The 17695-nt window shown below is 41.4% G+C and overlaps 1 protein-coding gene across 2 annotated transcripts in view; it reads right to left on the bottom strand.

Moving 5' to 3' along the window:
* Positions 1–17695, bottom strand: part of LOC140204869 (ubinuclein-2-like) — a 74412-nt gene that overhangs the window by 43144 nt on the left and 13573 nt on the right. For both annotated transcript variants that reach the window (XM_072271755.1, XM_072271756.1), the window contains 4 exons: positions 16498–16568; positions 14149–14278; positions 3602–3720; positions 297–410 (listed from right to left, as the gene is read on the bottom strand). In XM_072271755.1, coding sequence (XP_072127856.1) covers positions 297–410; positions 3602–3720; positions 14149–14278; positions 16498–16568 — 434 coding nt within the window. The remainder of the gene's footprint in view (positions 1–296; positions 411–3601; positions 3721–14148; positions 14279–16497; positions 16569–17695) is intronic.

Genomic DNA, 17695 nt, shown 5'->3' with positions numbered 1-17695 from the left:
ACAAAGTTGATACAAAATATCCAACTCTATTTTTATGCTCCCAGGTAAGATAGAGAGATCGGAAATAAAACAATAATTACATTGGAAATCAAAGTCCTCAGAGTAGTAGCAAACCTTCTACACATAAATACAGCACTATTTGTTTTGAAAGGTATCATTGTTTGTTTAGTCTGACTTTCAGTCTTTGAATAACTATACAATTATTAACATTGCTTTTGGTTCCTCAATGCACTGTGATAATCATAATTATCAACACCAAAAATGTAAAAGCACCCCTCAGCTCATAGAACTCTTACCTGACATAATCATTCCAAAGAAACTTTTTCCGTGGTCCTGTTACCCTTCGGCCTGGCTTATCGTCATCCTCCTCTTCAGATCCATTTTTATCTCGATCCTCTTCAGATGCTATCCTGAGGAAAAAAACAAGTGTATCACAGAAAGCTGGGAACTATTCCCCACTGAACTTGCATTTACAGAGAGCTGTTCATTTGCAGTATTCACACAGGTATAGGCACCAACCCTAAGCAATAACAAAAGTCTAAGAGTGGGAAAGGATGAAATGTACAGTCAGTACATGAAAGACAAAAAACCTACAGAAGCTGGAAGTGAGAAATACAGTGCTGTACAAAATTCTTAGGCATATGTGTATAGCTAGGGAGCCTAAGATTTTTGCACAGTACTGTAGTAATTTTATGTATTGCACTGTACATCTGCCACAAAAAAAAACATATTTCATAACACATGTGAGTGATGACCATCGTGATTCTGATACGGGTCTCTATTGTGGACTGAGAGTGGGAAGGAGGCAGGGAGAGGGGAACTATGGTTGGAAAAAGGGGAAAGGAAAGGGGAGGGAGCAACAAGAGAGACATTCTGTAATGATCAATAAACCAACTGTTTGGAATCAAATGACCTTGCCTGGTGTCTCAGGGCTGGGTATGTCTGCACCCGTGCCAACCCCCTGACCCTGGCACTCCTTCTCTACCATCTGTCTCACACCCCTCCCGCGGTGCTCCGCCACCATCACCATTCCCAACAGTCCTTTCTCCTGCCCGATTTGCAAACTCACTCTCTGCTCCATGTTGACAAATAGAAGTACGTTGCAAAAGCCTTAGGCACGTTAGCTATACATAAGTGTCTAAGACTTCTGCATAGCACTGTAAAAAACAGAAAAATGTTGTAAGCATTCATACGTCAGTCAGTGTATGTGTAAAGAAAATCAGTTATTGTTTCAGGTTATTGCTATTTTCCTTTCCACAGGTGCTGCCTGACCTGCTGAGTCTTTCCAACACTTACTCTTTTCAGAGGGCATGATGCAACCTGACCAAAAAAAAAGTTGCCAAATGAGAAACAAATGCATATTGCCTCCATGTACTTCAGCTCAACACTACAGAATAAACTGGGACAATTTGCCAGTTGCACTCAAACAATTTGCAATAAATTAGAAGCAAAGGGATTTAGGGCTGTAGAAACACGAATTGCTAAAAGCTACTGCTTCTATATCAATGGGCCTAAGGAACAATGACTTGCTGCTTCATTTTGACGCAACCTTGTTTAGACCTCGCTGAGAAGCACTTAGCCAGGACAGAAAACGCAGAAGCAGTTAATGTTTCAGGGCTGAGAGAAGTAAAGACAAAGACAAAAAAAACTTTCTCTTTTGTTCTTGCCTACATTTCTTCCTTTCTCTGCATCTGAAAGTCAATTTCATCTCCTTAATTCCTTCAGTGACAAGTTTCTGCAGATTTAGCAGGCAATGTAAAACTTCGACAGACTCCTAAAGATGCACAGTGAAGAGTATCCCGACAGATTGCATTATGGTATGGAAGCACTAACGTCCAAGAGTGGAAAAAACTATAAAAAGTGGTGGATATAGCCCAGTCCACTACAGGAAAAGCCCTTCACACCATTGAGTATATCTATAAGGACTCATCTCATGTTCTCTATATTTATTGCTTATTTATTTAAATTATTGTTTCTTCTTTTTTGCATTTGCAGTTTGTTGTCTCCTGCACTCCGGTTGAACAGCCTAGTTGGGCGGTTGTTCAATGATTCTGTTATAGTTACTATTCTATAGATTTGTTGAGTTTGCACGCAAGAAAATGAATTTCAGGGTTGTCTATGGTGACATATATGTACTTTGATAATAAATCTACTTTGAACTTTAAGGAGCAGTGCTGCAGGAAAGCAGCATCCATCATTAAGGACCCGCACCACCCAGGCTATGCTCGCTTCTCACTGCTACCATCGGGAAGGAGGTACAGGAGCCTTAGTTCCCACACCACCAGGTTCAGGGAGTTATTACCATTCAACCATCAAGCTCCTGAACCAGCATGGTTAACTTCACTCACCTCATCACTGAACTCACGTCCTTGGTGTTATTTATTTATGAATTGTATTTGCCTGATTTGTCTTCTTTTGCGCACTGGTTGTTTCTCAGTCTTTGTGTGTAGTTTTTCATTAATTCTATTGTATTTCTTTGTTCAACTGTGAATGCCCCCAAGAAAATGAATCTCAGTGTAGTACATGGTGACAATAAAGTTACTTTGAACTTTGAAGTGGTCGCACATAATGCATTCCTCACCTATGAAGCCTCTCCAACATTAGGGGTGCAAATGCTAAGTGATTTCCTCAGTCCAGAAATCAGAATTAATGGTGATGACCTGTTGCATTGGCAGTCAAGGTCAGCTAATCTTTCATGGTTCTTCAAATTCCACAATGTTACCTGACTCCATCCCTGCCTCAACCCATGTGCTGCTGAAATCACTGCCTACCCTGTGTTCTCCTGCTTGATTGCCCATCCTTCATAAACCTAGAATCAGGTTCCATCATCATCATCATCTTCTTTTTCTTAAGACAATCGCTGAGGACTGAGGATGAACTGCTTCCAATTCAGTTCTGTTGTGGCTGAGGAGATCTACGTGAGATTTATAGCCTGCCATCAGTGCCTGACACAGGCAGATGGGGCTCCTTTCCACATTATTACTGGGTTTCTACATGTTCCTAATGGAGAGACCTGAGACTCTTAGTGCCACCTGGGACACTCCATTCTGAGCAGGCATGGGTCAGTTGGTGGGGATGTTTCCTTCCCTCCAAACCCCCAAGAAGATCCTCAGCATTTTTCTTTCAATCTCCCAATAATCGTTTGATGTGAAACTCAGTGTCAATTGCTTGCTTCAGGGACCTTAGTGCTGGAAATATAAATTCTATGGTTTGCCCACCAGAGACAACTGGGTGCAATTAGAGCCTCACTGGAAAAGGACACTGATGTTGATTCATTTTTCCTGTAAGTCGTCTTAGTCACTGAAAAACAGAGGGTGGTGGGGATTACTGCTGACTGAGTAACCATTGCTTTCTGAGTGGTTTGATATTTTGAACATCTCAAGCTACACACAAGAGGGCGGTGATCATCATCACTCTATGTTGTAAGAGTCCTGTTCACATTTCACCCCATTAACTTACCCAGCTCCCTGCCCAGCAACAATTTCACGCACATAACTTCCTCCAGTTCCACAAAACCCTCAAAATGTTACAGTCCAGTACTTGAAGTTTTGTGCAGCACTTGGGAGAAAACACTTGGAGAAAGGTGTAAGGATACACATACTTGGCAGACCGGGCTTTTGTGTGTGCTTGCAGTTCTTCCTGGTATTTTATCAACTGTGCCGGCATCGCATTTGCCACTGCTTCCTTCAGTTTCTGTGTAGGATCACGTAACCGCTCATCCTGCAAAGGCAACAGAGATGTTGATAAAGGAATACAATTCGCACTTCTGTCATGCATTTACAACTCGGCACACCCCACAGCACAGTCAATGAAGTTATTTTGAAGTACAGTCTTTGTCATATTATAGGAAACATTGCTGCCAATATGCATGCAGCAAACATACACAAACAGCATGCCGATCACATTCTACTTTAGAATATTTGCTGGAGTTAATTATTATCTAGACAGTAAGGGAAATCCTGCTTTTCAAACAGCGGCACCAGATCCCAGAAAGCAGAAAGGATCTCGATTTAACACCTTGTTTGAAAGTTAACTTCCATGACAATACCACAAATACTTGGCCTGTCCCCTAAAACCCTCACTTAATTTTTAAGGATGTACCGTAGAAAGCATTCTTCTAGGGTGCATCACAACCTGGTATGGAAGTTGTCCTGTCCAAGACTGGAACAAGCTGCAGAAGATCGTGAACACGGCACAGCACATCACACAAACCAATTTTCCGTCCTTGGAATCACTTTACACCACACGCTGTCAGAGCAGTGCTGCCAGGATAATCAAGGACACGACCCACCCAGCCAACACACTTTTCATCCCTCTTCCCTCCGGGAGAAGGCTCAGGAGCTTGAAGACTTGTATGGCCAGATTTAGGAACAGCTTCTTTCCAACTGTGATAAAGACTGCTGAATGGATCCTGATCCGGATCTGGGCCATACCCTCCAAATATCTGGACTTGCCTCTCGGTTCTTTTGCACTGCTTTACTTTCCCTTTTCTATTTTCTGTTTATGATTTATAATTTAAATTTTTACTATTTACTATTGATTTGTACTCCAGGGAGCACGAAGCACAGAATCAAATATCGCTGTGACGATTGTACACTCTAGTATCAATTGTTTGGCAACAATAAAGTATAAAGTACTTCACTGGACTGTCAGCCTCAAACCACTGGAGTCAGGATCAAATCCCTAATTTCCACAGACTGGGAAGGAAGCAAATTTACTCAGCATAGTTTAACCTCTGTTGGCAGTGCACATAACGGAGAAGAAATCATGTAAGATTCGAAGGAGGTCATCACCATTTTAAAATGCCACATTCTTCACGAATATAAATGTTGATTTTATTTACAATTAAAGAACAAAAATTATGGAGTTAACTACTGTAAACAACTTGAATCATTTAGAGCAACACACATCAAAGTTGCTGGTGAACGCAGCAGGCCAGAACTAGCTTCCTTCAGTTAGTCCTGACAAAGGGTCTCGGCCCGAAACGTCGACTGTACCTCTTCCTAGAGATGCTACCTGGCCTGCTGCGTTCACCAGCAACTTTGTTGTGTGTTGTTTGAATTTCCAGCATCTGCAGAATTCGTGTTTATGAATCATTTAGAGGTTCTCTCCGACACAGTTAAAGCAGTTGGGAGGGGCAGACCTGGCAGTATATCATGAGCATAGTGACAAGTTTACACAGGCAATTTCTACTATAAGCATTAACACAGGAATTTTTAATGGAAAAGTTTGCAACTGCAACATTGACCGAAAATAAGGCAACATCGATAGGAGCGCACATTTATTATTTTAGGTAATCTATTACTACTGAAAGAACAATAGAGATGGTTCCAGATGATGAAATCTTGAACAAAAAAAAACCTGCTGGAGGAACTCAGCAGGTCAAGCTGACGCTGATGCAGGAATTTGTCTCAAAATGTTGACAATTCCTTTCCCCCTCCACAGTATGCTGTGTTCCTCTAGCAGATTGCTTGCTGCCCAAAGCACCTTCACAATAGGAACTAGAACGGTATGGTTTGTTCAGCCCTGAGTAAAACAAACAGTCTAGAACCTAGACTCTAGATCCTCTGTTTGGGAATTTCACGAGCTCTGATTGCTGCTTCCAGTCTGATCCACAGCCTAGGAATTGGGCAGGATGCTTAAAGTTTGTGCTAATGAACTTCAGGGAAACACTTCTGTTCAAGATTTATGATTGTTTAATGTCAGTGTAAAGGAGAACAAAATAATTGTTATTCTAGCTCCAAAGCAGCACAATAAGATAACACAATTATAAAAAAACACAATAAACATAAACACATAAGATAGCTTATGTAAACCAATTTCCCCCGGGATCAATAAAGTATGACTATGACTATGTACATAGATCGATTGCATGTCCATAAAGTGGTGCCATGCACAGGAGTGTCTGTACATAAGGTGACTGACAGGAAATGATAAAGGAGTGGTGGTGGGGTGTGTGAAGGGGAGGCTTGTTGCTCGAGGTATTGGTCAGCCTTACTGCTTGAGGCAAGTAACTACTTTTGAGTCTGGTGGTCCTGGTGTGGATGCTGTGCAGCCTCCTTCCTGAAGGGAGTGGGACAAACAGCCCATGAGCAGGGTGGGTGGGATCCTTCATGTTGTTACTGGCTGTCTTCCAGCACCTTTCTGATGGTGGGTAGGCTGGTGCCAGTGATGCACTGGGCAGTTTTGAACATCTGTTTAGAGCCTTCCTGTCCACCACAGCGCAGCTTCCATACCAGGCAGTGACGCCGCTTGTTAGGATGCTCTCTACTGGGCATCTGTAGAATGAAATGAGTATGGATATGCACAATTCTGCTCTCTTCCAGCCTTCTCAGAAAGTAGAGGTGTCAGTGAGCTTTTCTAACTGTGCAGAATGTGTTCTGATGTCATGAGAGGTTGTGCAAGGTGTGAGTTCTTTTGAAGTCGATAGCCATCTCCTTTGTCTTGTTGACAATGAAGAAGAGTTACTTGCCAGGCCTCAAGCTCTTCCACTTTCTCTCTACACCATCTCATCGGTGCTGGTGACGAGCCCCACCAATGTCATGTTATCGGCGAACTTGACAATGTGATTATCCGGGTGCTTAGTTGTGAGGTCATGTGTGACCAGAGTGTACAACAATAGGCTCAGCACACAGCTCTGGGGGGGGGGGGGGCACCCGTGTTGAGGATGACGGGGAGCAAGGAGTCATTGCGCATCCTGACTACCTGGGTTTCTGGTCGGCATTCGTACTTTTTGATTTTGCAATGGGTAATATATAGTGACGTTGTTGGAATTCTCATGTGACCTGCAGGGCTTCAGAGTCAGCTACTAATTGATAGATAAAGACAGATAATTGATTAACCTTTTCAGGAAAGACCATCCAATATAGGCCAAAAGCTGCGATGCACAACTAGTGACCCATGAAGATCATCCTGCCCAACCCCAAACCACATTTTATCGACTTTCACACAAGCCAAGAGGTGGCTTCAGAAATCAGTCAGTTAACGCGCACAGGTTAAGCTTTCTCACTTCCGTGGTATCTGAAGTTCTTCAAACAAAAATGGATAAGGAACAATCAAACCTGTTTGTATTTGAATCTAGGTTTCCGCCTGTAAGCTCCCTTTCCTCAAGCAGATCTGTCATTATTGGTTATGGAAGCAGCAGTTTAGTGTTTGCTTAATGTTCTTGAAAGCTCTCTAAGCTCATGCTTAATGTTCTTGAAAATTAATAGACTGATTTTGAAAGAAAATGAGAAATAAAGTTCCCTTTTAATTATATATATTTTGCTTCCTTTCCCTCTCCAGCAGCAACCTAATCCATGAATTCAGCTCCCAAAATCAAGACCTCGTGCTCCTCTGATAGCCAAAAGAGCCGCACCCATAGGCTTTCTGTGAAAAAAACTTAACTTTGTGAATGCCGCCGACAATCAGTAACAATCAACAATTACAACAAATCAGGGGATTAATAATTAAATTTTAAAATTAAAGCCTTAGAAAGATCAGACACTTAAAATACTGCAAAATACAAAAAAAATTTAAATACATTTAAATTAAACAGTTTTAACTCAATGAGTTCAAATATGTAAATTACAAATATGTAAATAGGACCTTTCTCTCCTCATTGAAATTAATAATTACTTGATGTGCACCCAAGCCAATCACTGTGCTCCCATATCCAACATTATTGCAGCCAAGACCCATGCAAAACAGGAGAGGCAAGGCAAGAGTGACTTCAATACAGCACTTGAAAGAAGGAGCCCTGTTAAAACAGGTCAATGGGAATGGAAACTGGTCAAGAGGTCTCCACTCACATAAAGGAAAATGGTTATGTGGTTTACGGAGAGACATTTACCTAAGCCCCAAGACAGCAGCAGGAGTTCCTCAGGGCACGGCCCAAGACTCAACCACCTTAACTGTTTTATCAACGACCTTCTCTTCTTAAAAGTTGAGTGGTGTCGTAGCAACAACCTTGCACTCAGTGTCAGTAAAACCAAACAGCTGATTGTGGACTTCAGAAAGGGTAAGACGAGGGAACAAACACCAGTCCTCATAGAGGGATCAGAAGTGGGGAGAGTGAGCAATTTCAAGTTCCTGGGTGTCGAGATCTCTGAGGATCTAACCTGGTTGCAACATATTGATGCAGCTATAAAGAAGGCGAGACAGCGGCTATATTTCATTAGGAGTTTGAGGAGATTTGGTTTGCCATCTAAAACACTTGAAAGCTTATTCAAATGTACCAGGGAGAGTATTCTGACTGGCTGCATCACTGTCTGCTATGGGGAGGGGGGAACTACTGCACAAGATCGAAGTAAGCTGCAGAGAGTTGTAAAATTAGTCAGCTCCATCATGGGCACTGGCCTCTGTAGTTTCTAAGACATCTTCAAGGAGCGATGCCTCAGGAATGTGGTGTCCATCATTAAGGACTCCCACCATCCAGGACATGCCCTCTTCTCATTGTTACCATCAGGAAGGAGTGACAGAAGTCTGAAGGCACACACTCAGTGATTCAGGAATATCTTCTTCCCCTTTGCCATCCAATTTCTGAATGGACATTGAACCCATGAACACTACCTCACTACTTTTATTTTCTATTTTTGCACTAATTATTTTAACTATATATGCGCAACATTCAGGCATGGAATGGTATGGCAAGTATCATAAGCCCTGCAGGCTTGCCTCAAGAAATTCCCACTACGAACAAGCAAGCACTTAACAAACCACCTTCACCATTCAACAACAGTACCATTGCCGTCTTCCACCGTCAATGTACTGGACTAGAAACAAGCCACTTAAACCAGATCAGACACTGTACCCTCCAGAGAGTGACTCAAGGCTAGACTCAACAAAGGCTTACCAGCATCTACTTGCAGAGTGAGTGTTCCATCACACCACAAGTGGGATGGAATACTTCATACTTTCCTGTTTAGTGCAATTCCAAGAATACACCAGAACAATTCAGGACGATACAGCCCACTTTGACTGGCAAGCCGTCCATTACCCTGAACATTCAGTCCTGAACAAACAGCAGTGTGGTTGGTGCTGGGATCAGTTACAAAATGCATTACAGGTTCTTGCCAACATCTCCCCTGACAACATCAATCACTTTAAAGTGTGAAAATGTCAAGACTTGCAACATAAATATTATTCCAACTTGGAAATATCTTGCCATTCCTTCAGGGTGGCAGAAACAATTAGGACGGGCAACTAATTCACTCTGGAATGACTCCATTATCTCAGAAATTAAAACAAGAAACAAAACCTTCAACCTTTCACTCACTTTCTAAGTACACAAAGAGTACTTAGGATGCTATAGCAGCACTGCGATTGGTGATGTGCTACGTGGTCACAGAGCAGCTCAGTATGGAAGATCAATCTGTTAAGCTTGGAATCCTTTACTATCTCCCGCTCATCATACTGAATTATCCTGATCAGTCTGGGAGTTATCAGGATTAAATTATCTGATAAAATATAAAGAAACAATTCAATCTGCTGTGTTTGTTCTGCCTCTTTGATGAAAAATTTTCTATAATCTTTTCCTCATAACTGGGCCCTTTCAAGTAGGAGGCAGGCAAACCGCAGAGAACCTCATGCCAAAAATCATTTCACCATGTTGGAAAATGGAAAATGCATCTCTAATTATGGCAATATGGTGGCTCAACTGCACAAGAGCAAAGGAGGTGACCAAAGACGATACGGTAGAGATGCAAGTCAAATGGACAGGCACTGTTGATATGAATCCAACGGCACTTCCCCTCCCTGAGATCAGAATGAAGAACGTCATAAAATGGTGCTGGGCCTTCTTAAAGGGTAGGGTAATATGTCAGGCATTAAGCTCACATTAGTAGTGACACAGGTAAAAGGAGATACAAAGTCTTGCAACATGAATTCAAAGAGCTAAGTAGCAGATTTAAAGAGCAGGAGTTGAAGGCTGCAACTTCTGGATTATTTCCAACACCATGCGCTAGGAATTGGAGGTCAGGTTTGATGAAAGAAATGGTGCAAAGGGAGGGCTTTTGGATTACTGGGATCTTTCCTGGGAAGGCAAGGCCTGGAAATGAACCAGAACAGGTCAACCCTCTTGTGGAGATCTTTGCTCATGTTATTGGGATGGCTTATAGGAACACAAGCTAAATTCCATCTTTTTTAATGAAAGGAGTCTGATGAGTACAGATAAACTGAAGGAATGGATTAGCAAATGGGAATATAATATTGTTGCTATCGCAGAGATATGGTTGAAAGAAGAGCCAGCAACTCAACTTTCCACAGTATAGTACCTTCAGGCATAACGAAAGGGGTTGTAACGGAGATGGGGGCATTGCAGTATTAATTCGGGAGTCAGGAAGGATAGTCTACAAATCTCTTTAAATATAGTTATATGGGTAGAGCCTATTGTTGCATATGTACAACAGGCATTTAAACAGTGAGAAACAAAGAAGCAGATTATGTGACAAATGACAGAGCAATGCAAGAATAATTACATTAATAAGGAATTTCACCTTCCCTGGTTTTAAATGGAATTTTTAAAGGGTCCAGGAGAGCTTTTAAAACCAGTTTCTTAGGATAGTTGTTGGAAACAAAGGGTGGTACTGGATCCAATCTTGAGAGATGAAGCCAGAGAAATGATTGGAGCGTCAATGGGAAAATACGTTGGAGTTAGTCATAACTTTTAAATTTCAAAATAGTAATGGAAAAGGATAAGGGTAGTCCCAGAAGTGAAAATGCTGAATTGCAGGAAGGTCAATTTCAATATCATAATGCACAGCTGGGAAAATTAGACTGTGGGGAGCTTTTTACAGATGTTTAGCAAGCAGGAGTCATTCAAAAGTGAAATAACGAGAGCTTGGGGCCAATTCGATCCCATAAGGAGAAGTTCAAGGAACCCTCGGTGTCAAGGTAGAGTGGTCCGGAGAAAAATAAAGTCTACAGCTAATATAGAAAGTTGAACCCAGGGCAAGCCCAATATATATAAGTTGCAGGGGAATACTTAAAATAGGAAGGCAAAGATTGGGTAAAAATGGGTACGAGTGGTTAAAATTAAGGAGAACACCAAATTATTTTATAACTATCTTTAAGGCAAGCGGATTACAAGGGAATGAGTAGGGCCCAGTAGGGACTAAAGGAGCAATCAAGTGTAGAATACAGGAGGTCTAAAATTAATAATTATCGTATGCATTCATTAAGAGTAACATCATAGTTGGAGAATTTAAGGAGGGAAATGCTGGAATTCCAGAACAAGTTATCATGAAAATACCAAGATTGGTGGAGATGTGGATAGTCCAGAAGGCCAGCAAAGAATACAACATGATAGAGATCAGTTGCAGATATGGGCAGATGGCGTTTAACCAAGATAAATGTGAGGTGTTGCACCTTGGTAGGGAAAATGCAAGGAGACAGAACACTGTTAAAGGCAAGATCCTCAGCAATGCTGCTGAGCAGTGAGATCTTGGGATCCGAGTTCATAGCTCCTTAAAAGTGGCTACACAGGTTGACTAGGTGGTTAAGAAGTCTTACGGAATGCTTGCTTTTACTAGTCGAGGTATTGAATTCAAAAGTCAGGAGTATATGTTGCAACTTTATAAAACTCTGGTTAGGCCACATCTGGAATACTGCATACAGTTCTGGTCACCCCAATATAGGAAGGATGTTGAAGCCTTGAAGAGGGTGCAGAAGAGGTTTACCAGGATGCTGCCTGGTTGAGAGGACATGTGCTGTCACGAGAGGCTGGAAAAACTTGAGCTGTTTTCTCTAGAGCACCGGAGGCTGAGGGGAGATCTGATAGAATTTATAAAATTATGAGAGGCATAGACAGAGTGGACAGAGAGTGTCTGTTTCCCAGGGCTGAAATGTCTAATATCAGATGGCATGCATTGATGGTGAGAGGATGTAGGTTCAAACGGAATGTGAGAGGCAAATACATTATAGGCTTTTAAGAGACGTTTGGATGTGCACATAGGTGTAAGGAAGGTGGAAGGATATGGACATGGAGTAGGTAGGAGGGATTAGTGTTTGGGTGGTTTTGATTTACTTTTTAGCTGGTTCAGTACAACATTGTGGGCCGAATGGCCTGCTCCTGTGCTTACTGTTCTACGTTCTATGTAAAAAGGAGTATTGGATATCATTAGGAGTTTAAAGATGGATGAGTCCCAGGACTTGATGAGATGTATCCCAGGATTCTACGGAAGGTAGATTGCCAGGTCTCTCACTGACACTTTTTAATCTTTGCTGACCATGGAAGTCAGGCATCTGGAAGCCAGCCAACAAATGTGGCACCTTCATAAAAAAGGGTAACAAAGATAACCCAGGTAGTTATCAACCACTGAGTCCAACATGAGTGGTAAGAAAGTTACTGGGAACAAAAAAAATCTAAGAGACAGATTTAATTCTGATTTAGAAAAGCAGGGATTATACAAAGATAATCAGTATAGTTTTGTTGTAGAGAACATTTTGACTCACTAATTTGACTGTGTTCTTTAAAGAGATAACAAAGTATATTGATTAAAGGTCTTAGTAAATCCTTTGACAAGCTCACGTGTAGGAGATTAGTCTAAAGCAGGGGATCCCAACCTTTTTTATGCCATGGACCAATACCATTGAGCAAGGGGTCCGTGGATCCCAGGATGGGAACCCTTGGTCTAAAGCATTAGAGCCCATGGCACCCAAGGCAAGTCAGCAAACTGGACACAAAATTGGCTTGGTACAGGAGGCACAGGGAGGTAATAAAAGGTCATTCTTGTGACGATGCCTGTGACCACAGGGGTTGACGCTGGGGCCCTTACTATTTGATATGTATGTTAAACAATTTCAAAGTTGATGTAAGAGTAAACCCACATATAACACAAAAGTGTTGACCCTGACAAAGGTGGTCAGATTCAGATTTATGTATCTATCACATGTACATCAAAAGATACAGTGAAATGCATCGTGTATGTAACAACCAACACACCCAAGGACACATACATACCCCTCTAACCCTAGGATAGGCCTCCAGTGTACTCATGGACTCACACACTGAGCCTTCAACTTCCGCAGCAGACCTGCATAGATTTGCAGACCTGGGGTTCTGCCATAGGTTACATGACGATAATGATCAGTTGATAAAATGGGCAGAACAATGATAGATGGAATAAGTGTGATGTACTTAGAAGGATGAATAAAGTTAGGACATACACATGAATGGCTGGTTCGAGTACAGGGGTTCCCAGCCTGGGGTCCACAGACCCCTCGCTGAATGGTATTGGTTCACGGCATAAAAAAGGTTGGGAACCCCTGCTCCAGGGATACTGAGGGAGAGAAGGGTTGATTTACAACGATTCCTGAGGAATGTAGCACAGTTAGATAAGATGGTGAAGGCGGCACTGGGAATGGTTGTCTTCAATAGCCGGACATAGAATATAGAAAGGGAGGCCATAACAACTATATTAAGCAGTGGTACAGCTACAGGTGGAGTACTGTGTGCAGTTCTAGTGCCACACAGCAGATTGGAGATTATAATGGAAACAATGCGAAGAAAGTTTACCAGAATATTGCCTGAGTCGGAATGAATCAGTCATGAGGAGGGACTACAGAGGTTTTTTTTTTCCTTGGAATGAAGGAAACTGCCAAGAGACTCAGCTGAACCACAGAAAACTACAAGGGGCATTACAGAGAGGGTAGAAAGTGAGAAACTCTTTCCCTTAACATAGATGTCCAAAGCTAGATGGTGTAATAAGGTTAAAATGGGTTTAAAGAGTATTTGAGGAAGAATATTTTCACCAGGGCGGAAACACTGACTAAAAGAATAATGGAGACAGAGACTCTCATAACGCTTAAGTGTCTTGATGAGCATTTGAATTGCCAAGGCAAAGGCTCTGAGCTGGAAATTAGGGTTTAGTATTGACGGTTGGCAGGGACATGGTAAACAAATGGTCTTTTCTGTGCTGCATGACTATGACTTATGTACTCAATCATCCTTTGAAAAGCAATGACATCCATTCCACAAATCTTCTGTCTATAGACTTTTCTCTTAAGTTCCCCTCCAGTTCTTTCGCTAACTGTTTTGAACAGGGACAGCATCCTTTGAACTCAAAAGCTCTTTAAACTTTTTATTGGGGAGGAATGTACACAAGACAAAATAGCTTGTCCTACCAAACAACAATCAAAATGGTTTGCTTGTCTTTGAGCTTTATATACCTGCTCATTGAGGTGTAGCTTCTTCAGACGTTTCATCAACTGGTCCTTACTGCAGGGCAAGAAAGAAGCCAGATAGCTGTACACTCCTGAACGCTGAGTCGGATTCAGATCCTGCACTTGTAACTCAATACTGCACAGACAGACACATACAGCATGGTTAGCATCAAGGATAAACCTTACATCCAGCACCCTCCCCACTCCCAGACATACAGTTGCAACTAAAAGTTTGTTAACTCTTTGCAATTACCTGGTTTTCTGCATTAATTACTTATAATTGCGGTCTGATCTGTATCCAAGTCATAATAGGCAAACACAATCTGCCTGAACAAGTAACACACAAAATGCTGGAGGAACTCAGCAGGCCAGGATGGAAAAGAGCACAGTTGAGGTTTCGAGATGAGACCCTCCAGCAGGACTCAGCAGGTCTCGGCCCAAAACGTCAACTGTGCTCTTTTTAGCATCTGATTTCCAGAATCTGTAGATTTTCTCTTGTTAGTGATGGAACACCTTGACACCAAGTTGTCCAAAGTGTTCAAAAAATGCTAAACAAGTTAAAACTGGGGGATTGCTCAAGTACTACGTAACGACTTTCCCCTTCTCTGCACATACTAAACATGATAATTCGAGTACTTGCATATGCCTGAACTGCTGGGATTCTGAAACAAAGCTACTGAATGTTTAACAAGTTTGTTTTAAGCAAGAGAACCAGGTACAGTTGCAAGAAAAAGTTTCTGAACCCTTTGCAATTATCTAGTTTTCTGCATTAATTACTTATAAAATGTGGTCTGATCTTCATCTGAATCATAATAATAGATAGACACAATCTGCCTAAACTAATAACACACAAACAACTGTACTTTTCATGTCTTTATTGAATACATTGTTTAATCATTCACAGTCCAGGCTAGAAAAAGTATGTGAACCCTTGTATTTAATAACTGGTAGAACTTCCTTTAGCAGCAATAACCTCCAACAAACATTTCATGTAGCTGCTGATCAGACTTGCACAATGGCGAGGAGGAATTTTAGAAGACCATTCCTCCATACAAAACTGCTTCAGTTCATTAATATTTCTGGGATACCTTGCTTGAACAGCCCTCTTCAGATCATGCCACAGCCTCTCAATTGGGTTAAAGTCTGGACTCTGAATTGGCCATTCCAAACCACAATTTTTTTTCTTCTTAAATCATTCTGCTGTTGATTTACTCTTGTGTTTCCGATCATCATTCATCCTAACATAATGGTGTGCATTTCTGCCAAAAACTTCAACTTTTGTGTCATCTGTCTACAGAACATTGTCCCAGAAGCATTGTGGAACATCCAGGTGGTCTTTTGCAAACTTGAGATGTGCAGCAATGTGTTTTTTTAGAGAGCAGTGTTTGCCTCTGTGCTGTAGTTGCATGAACACCATTCTTCAGTGTTGTTCTTACAGTTGACACATGAACAGAGACTTCAGCAAGTTCTAGAGATTTCCGCAGGTCTTTTGTTGTAACCCTTGAATTCTTTTTCACTTCTTTCAGCATTGCACGTTGTGCTCTTTGTGTGATCTTAGCAGGACGCCCACTCCTAGGGGGAGCAGCAACTGTACTGAATTTCCTCCTTTTGTAGACAATTTCTCTTATTGAGGACTGATGAACACGAAGGTCTTTAGAAATGCTTTTGTAGCCTTCTTCAGCTTTATGCATCTCTACAATTCTTCTTCTAAAACCCTCTGAAAGTTGTTTTAATCGAGGCATGGTGCACATAAACAGATCTTTCTTGAGAAGAGCAGGCTCTGTCAGTAACCTGACTTTGTGTTGCCTTTTTTATAGGGCAGGGCAGCTCTACAACCCACACATCCAGTCTCATCTCATTGATTGGAACACCTGACTTCAAATAGCTTTTGTAGAAGACATTACCCCAGAGATTCACATACTTTTCATACTCCATATTGATGAGAAGTAGTACAATTGTTTGTGTGTTCACAAACGAGAAAATCTGCAGATGCTGGAAATCCAAGCAAAACACACAAAATGCTGAAGGAACTCAACAGGCCAGGCAGCATCTATGGAAAAGAGTAAACATTCAACATTTTGAGCCCAGACCTGGCATGAGTCCTGATGAAGGGTCTCAGCCCAAAACGTCAACTGTTTACTCTTTTCCATAGATGCTGCCTGGCCTGCTTAGTTTCTCCAGCATTTTGTGTGTGTTGCTCAAGTCGTTCCATTAAGTCTTGCCAAACATTCTTTTTATATAGGTATTTGCTACTGTCATAAGAATCATTCTTTAAAATTCTATTAATTTTATTCTGAAGACTGTAAAACAGAGGTCTTGCTGGTGATATTATAAGTTTGAAGGAAGTAGACTTACTCCAGCAGGATGGTATTAATGTCTGGGGTGAAAAATTTCTTCTTTCCTTCCCCTTCAGAAACTTTGCCAGCCTAAAAGATACAGATCCTGGCTTAGGCACACTGACAAAGTCACAGTATTAAAGACACAGGCTGTCCAACAATAATTCCTGGCTGTAAAGCATCCAATTCAGGCCTGGAATTTCTAGAAGTTATTGCAGAACTCATATAAAATTGATATAATGTCATATAACCTGAGGTCCAAAATTCAAGATTGTTTAATGTAATTTCTGTACACAAGTGTAAAGGAGAATTAAATAATTGTTACTCCGGATCCGATGCAGCACAAACAAACACAATAAATATAAATACATAAGATAGCTTATATACTTAGATTGATTGTATGTCCATAAATTGATGATAGGCTAGGAGTGCCTGTACAAGATTTTCACTACACATATACATATCCAGTTTTCTACCCAGAAAAGTAGTTCACTGAAAAGTATAAAAAAACAATAAGCATCAAATACTTGATAAAGGTTTTCTGGGATTGTCTGGATAGTCCAAGGAGCTAAGCAACAGAGTAATGGTGCAGGAACCATCTTTTTTCTGTAGCTATGAACTAAAATCCTAGTTTACAGGTTGTTCCAAATCTTACATTGTGTTTACCGCACAAGATTGTGCCTTGCAGTCACAAGTGTTCAAACGAAGTCAAGATACTTGAAGAAAACAGATAAAAAGATTAAGAAAAATATTAAAAGGCAAGAAGGAATTACCAGGAGAACACAATTAGAGGTCAAGGATGATCTCCCAAGCATTCTGGTACATACAATTTGGTCTAACTGTCCTCTCCAATCAGATCCCATCTTCTTCAGGCCTGTGTCACCTCCACCTATCACCCCCCACCTTCCTACATCACTCTCACTGTCCCCTATCCTCACCTAACTATGACCAGCCCCCCATCATCTGCCAACTCTTGCTTCCCCCCAACTTTTTATTATATCTCCCCTCTTTCTTCCAGACCTGATGAAGGGCCTCAATGTGAAACGTTGACCATCCATTTCCTTCTACAGATGCTACCTGACCCGCTGAGTTCTTCCATCTTTTTGTGTAGTGCACTAGATTTCCAGAATCTGTATTCTCGAGTCTACATATAACTAACTTGTTGGCACTTGTTGTCTGCCTCTTGATAATGCAAAAGGACCACCTGTACTTGGCTC

The sequence above is a fragment of the Mobula birostris genome, chromosome 11 (genome assembly GCF_030028105.1).
Source record: "Mobula birostris isolate sMobBir1 chromosome 11, sMobBir1.hap1, whole genome shotgun sequence".
In the NCBI taxonomy this organism is placed as follows: Eukaryota; Metazoa; Chordata; class Chondrichthyes; order Myliobatiformes; family Myliobatidae; genus Mobula; species Mobula birostris.
The sequence above is the reverse complement of the archived record's forward strand: the minus strand, read 5'-3'. Positions and strand labels throughout refer to the sequence as shown.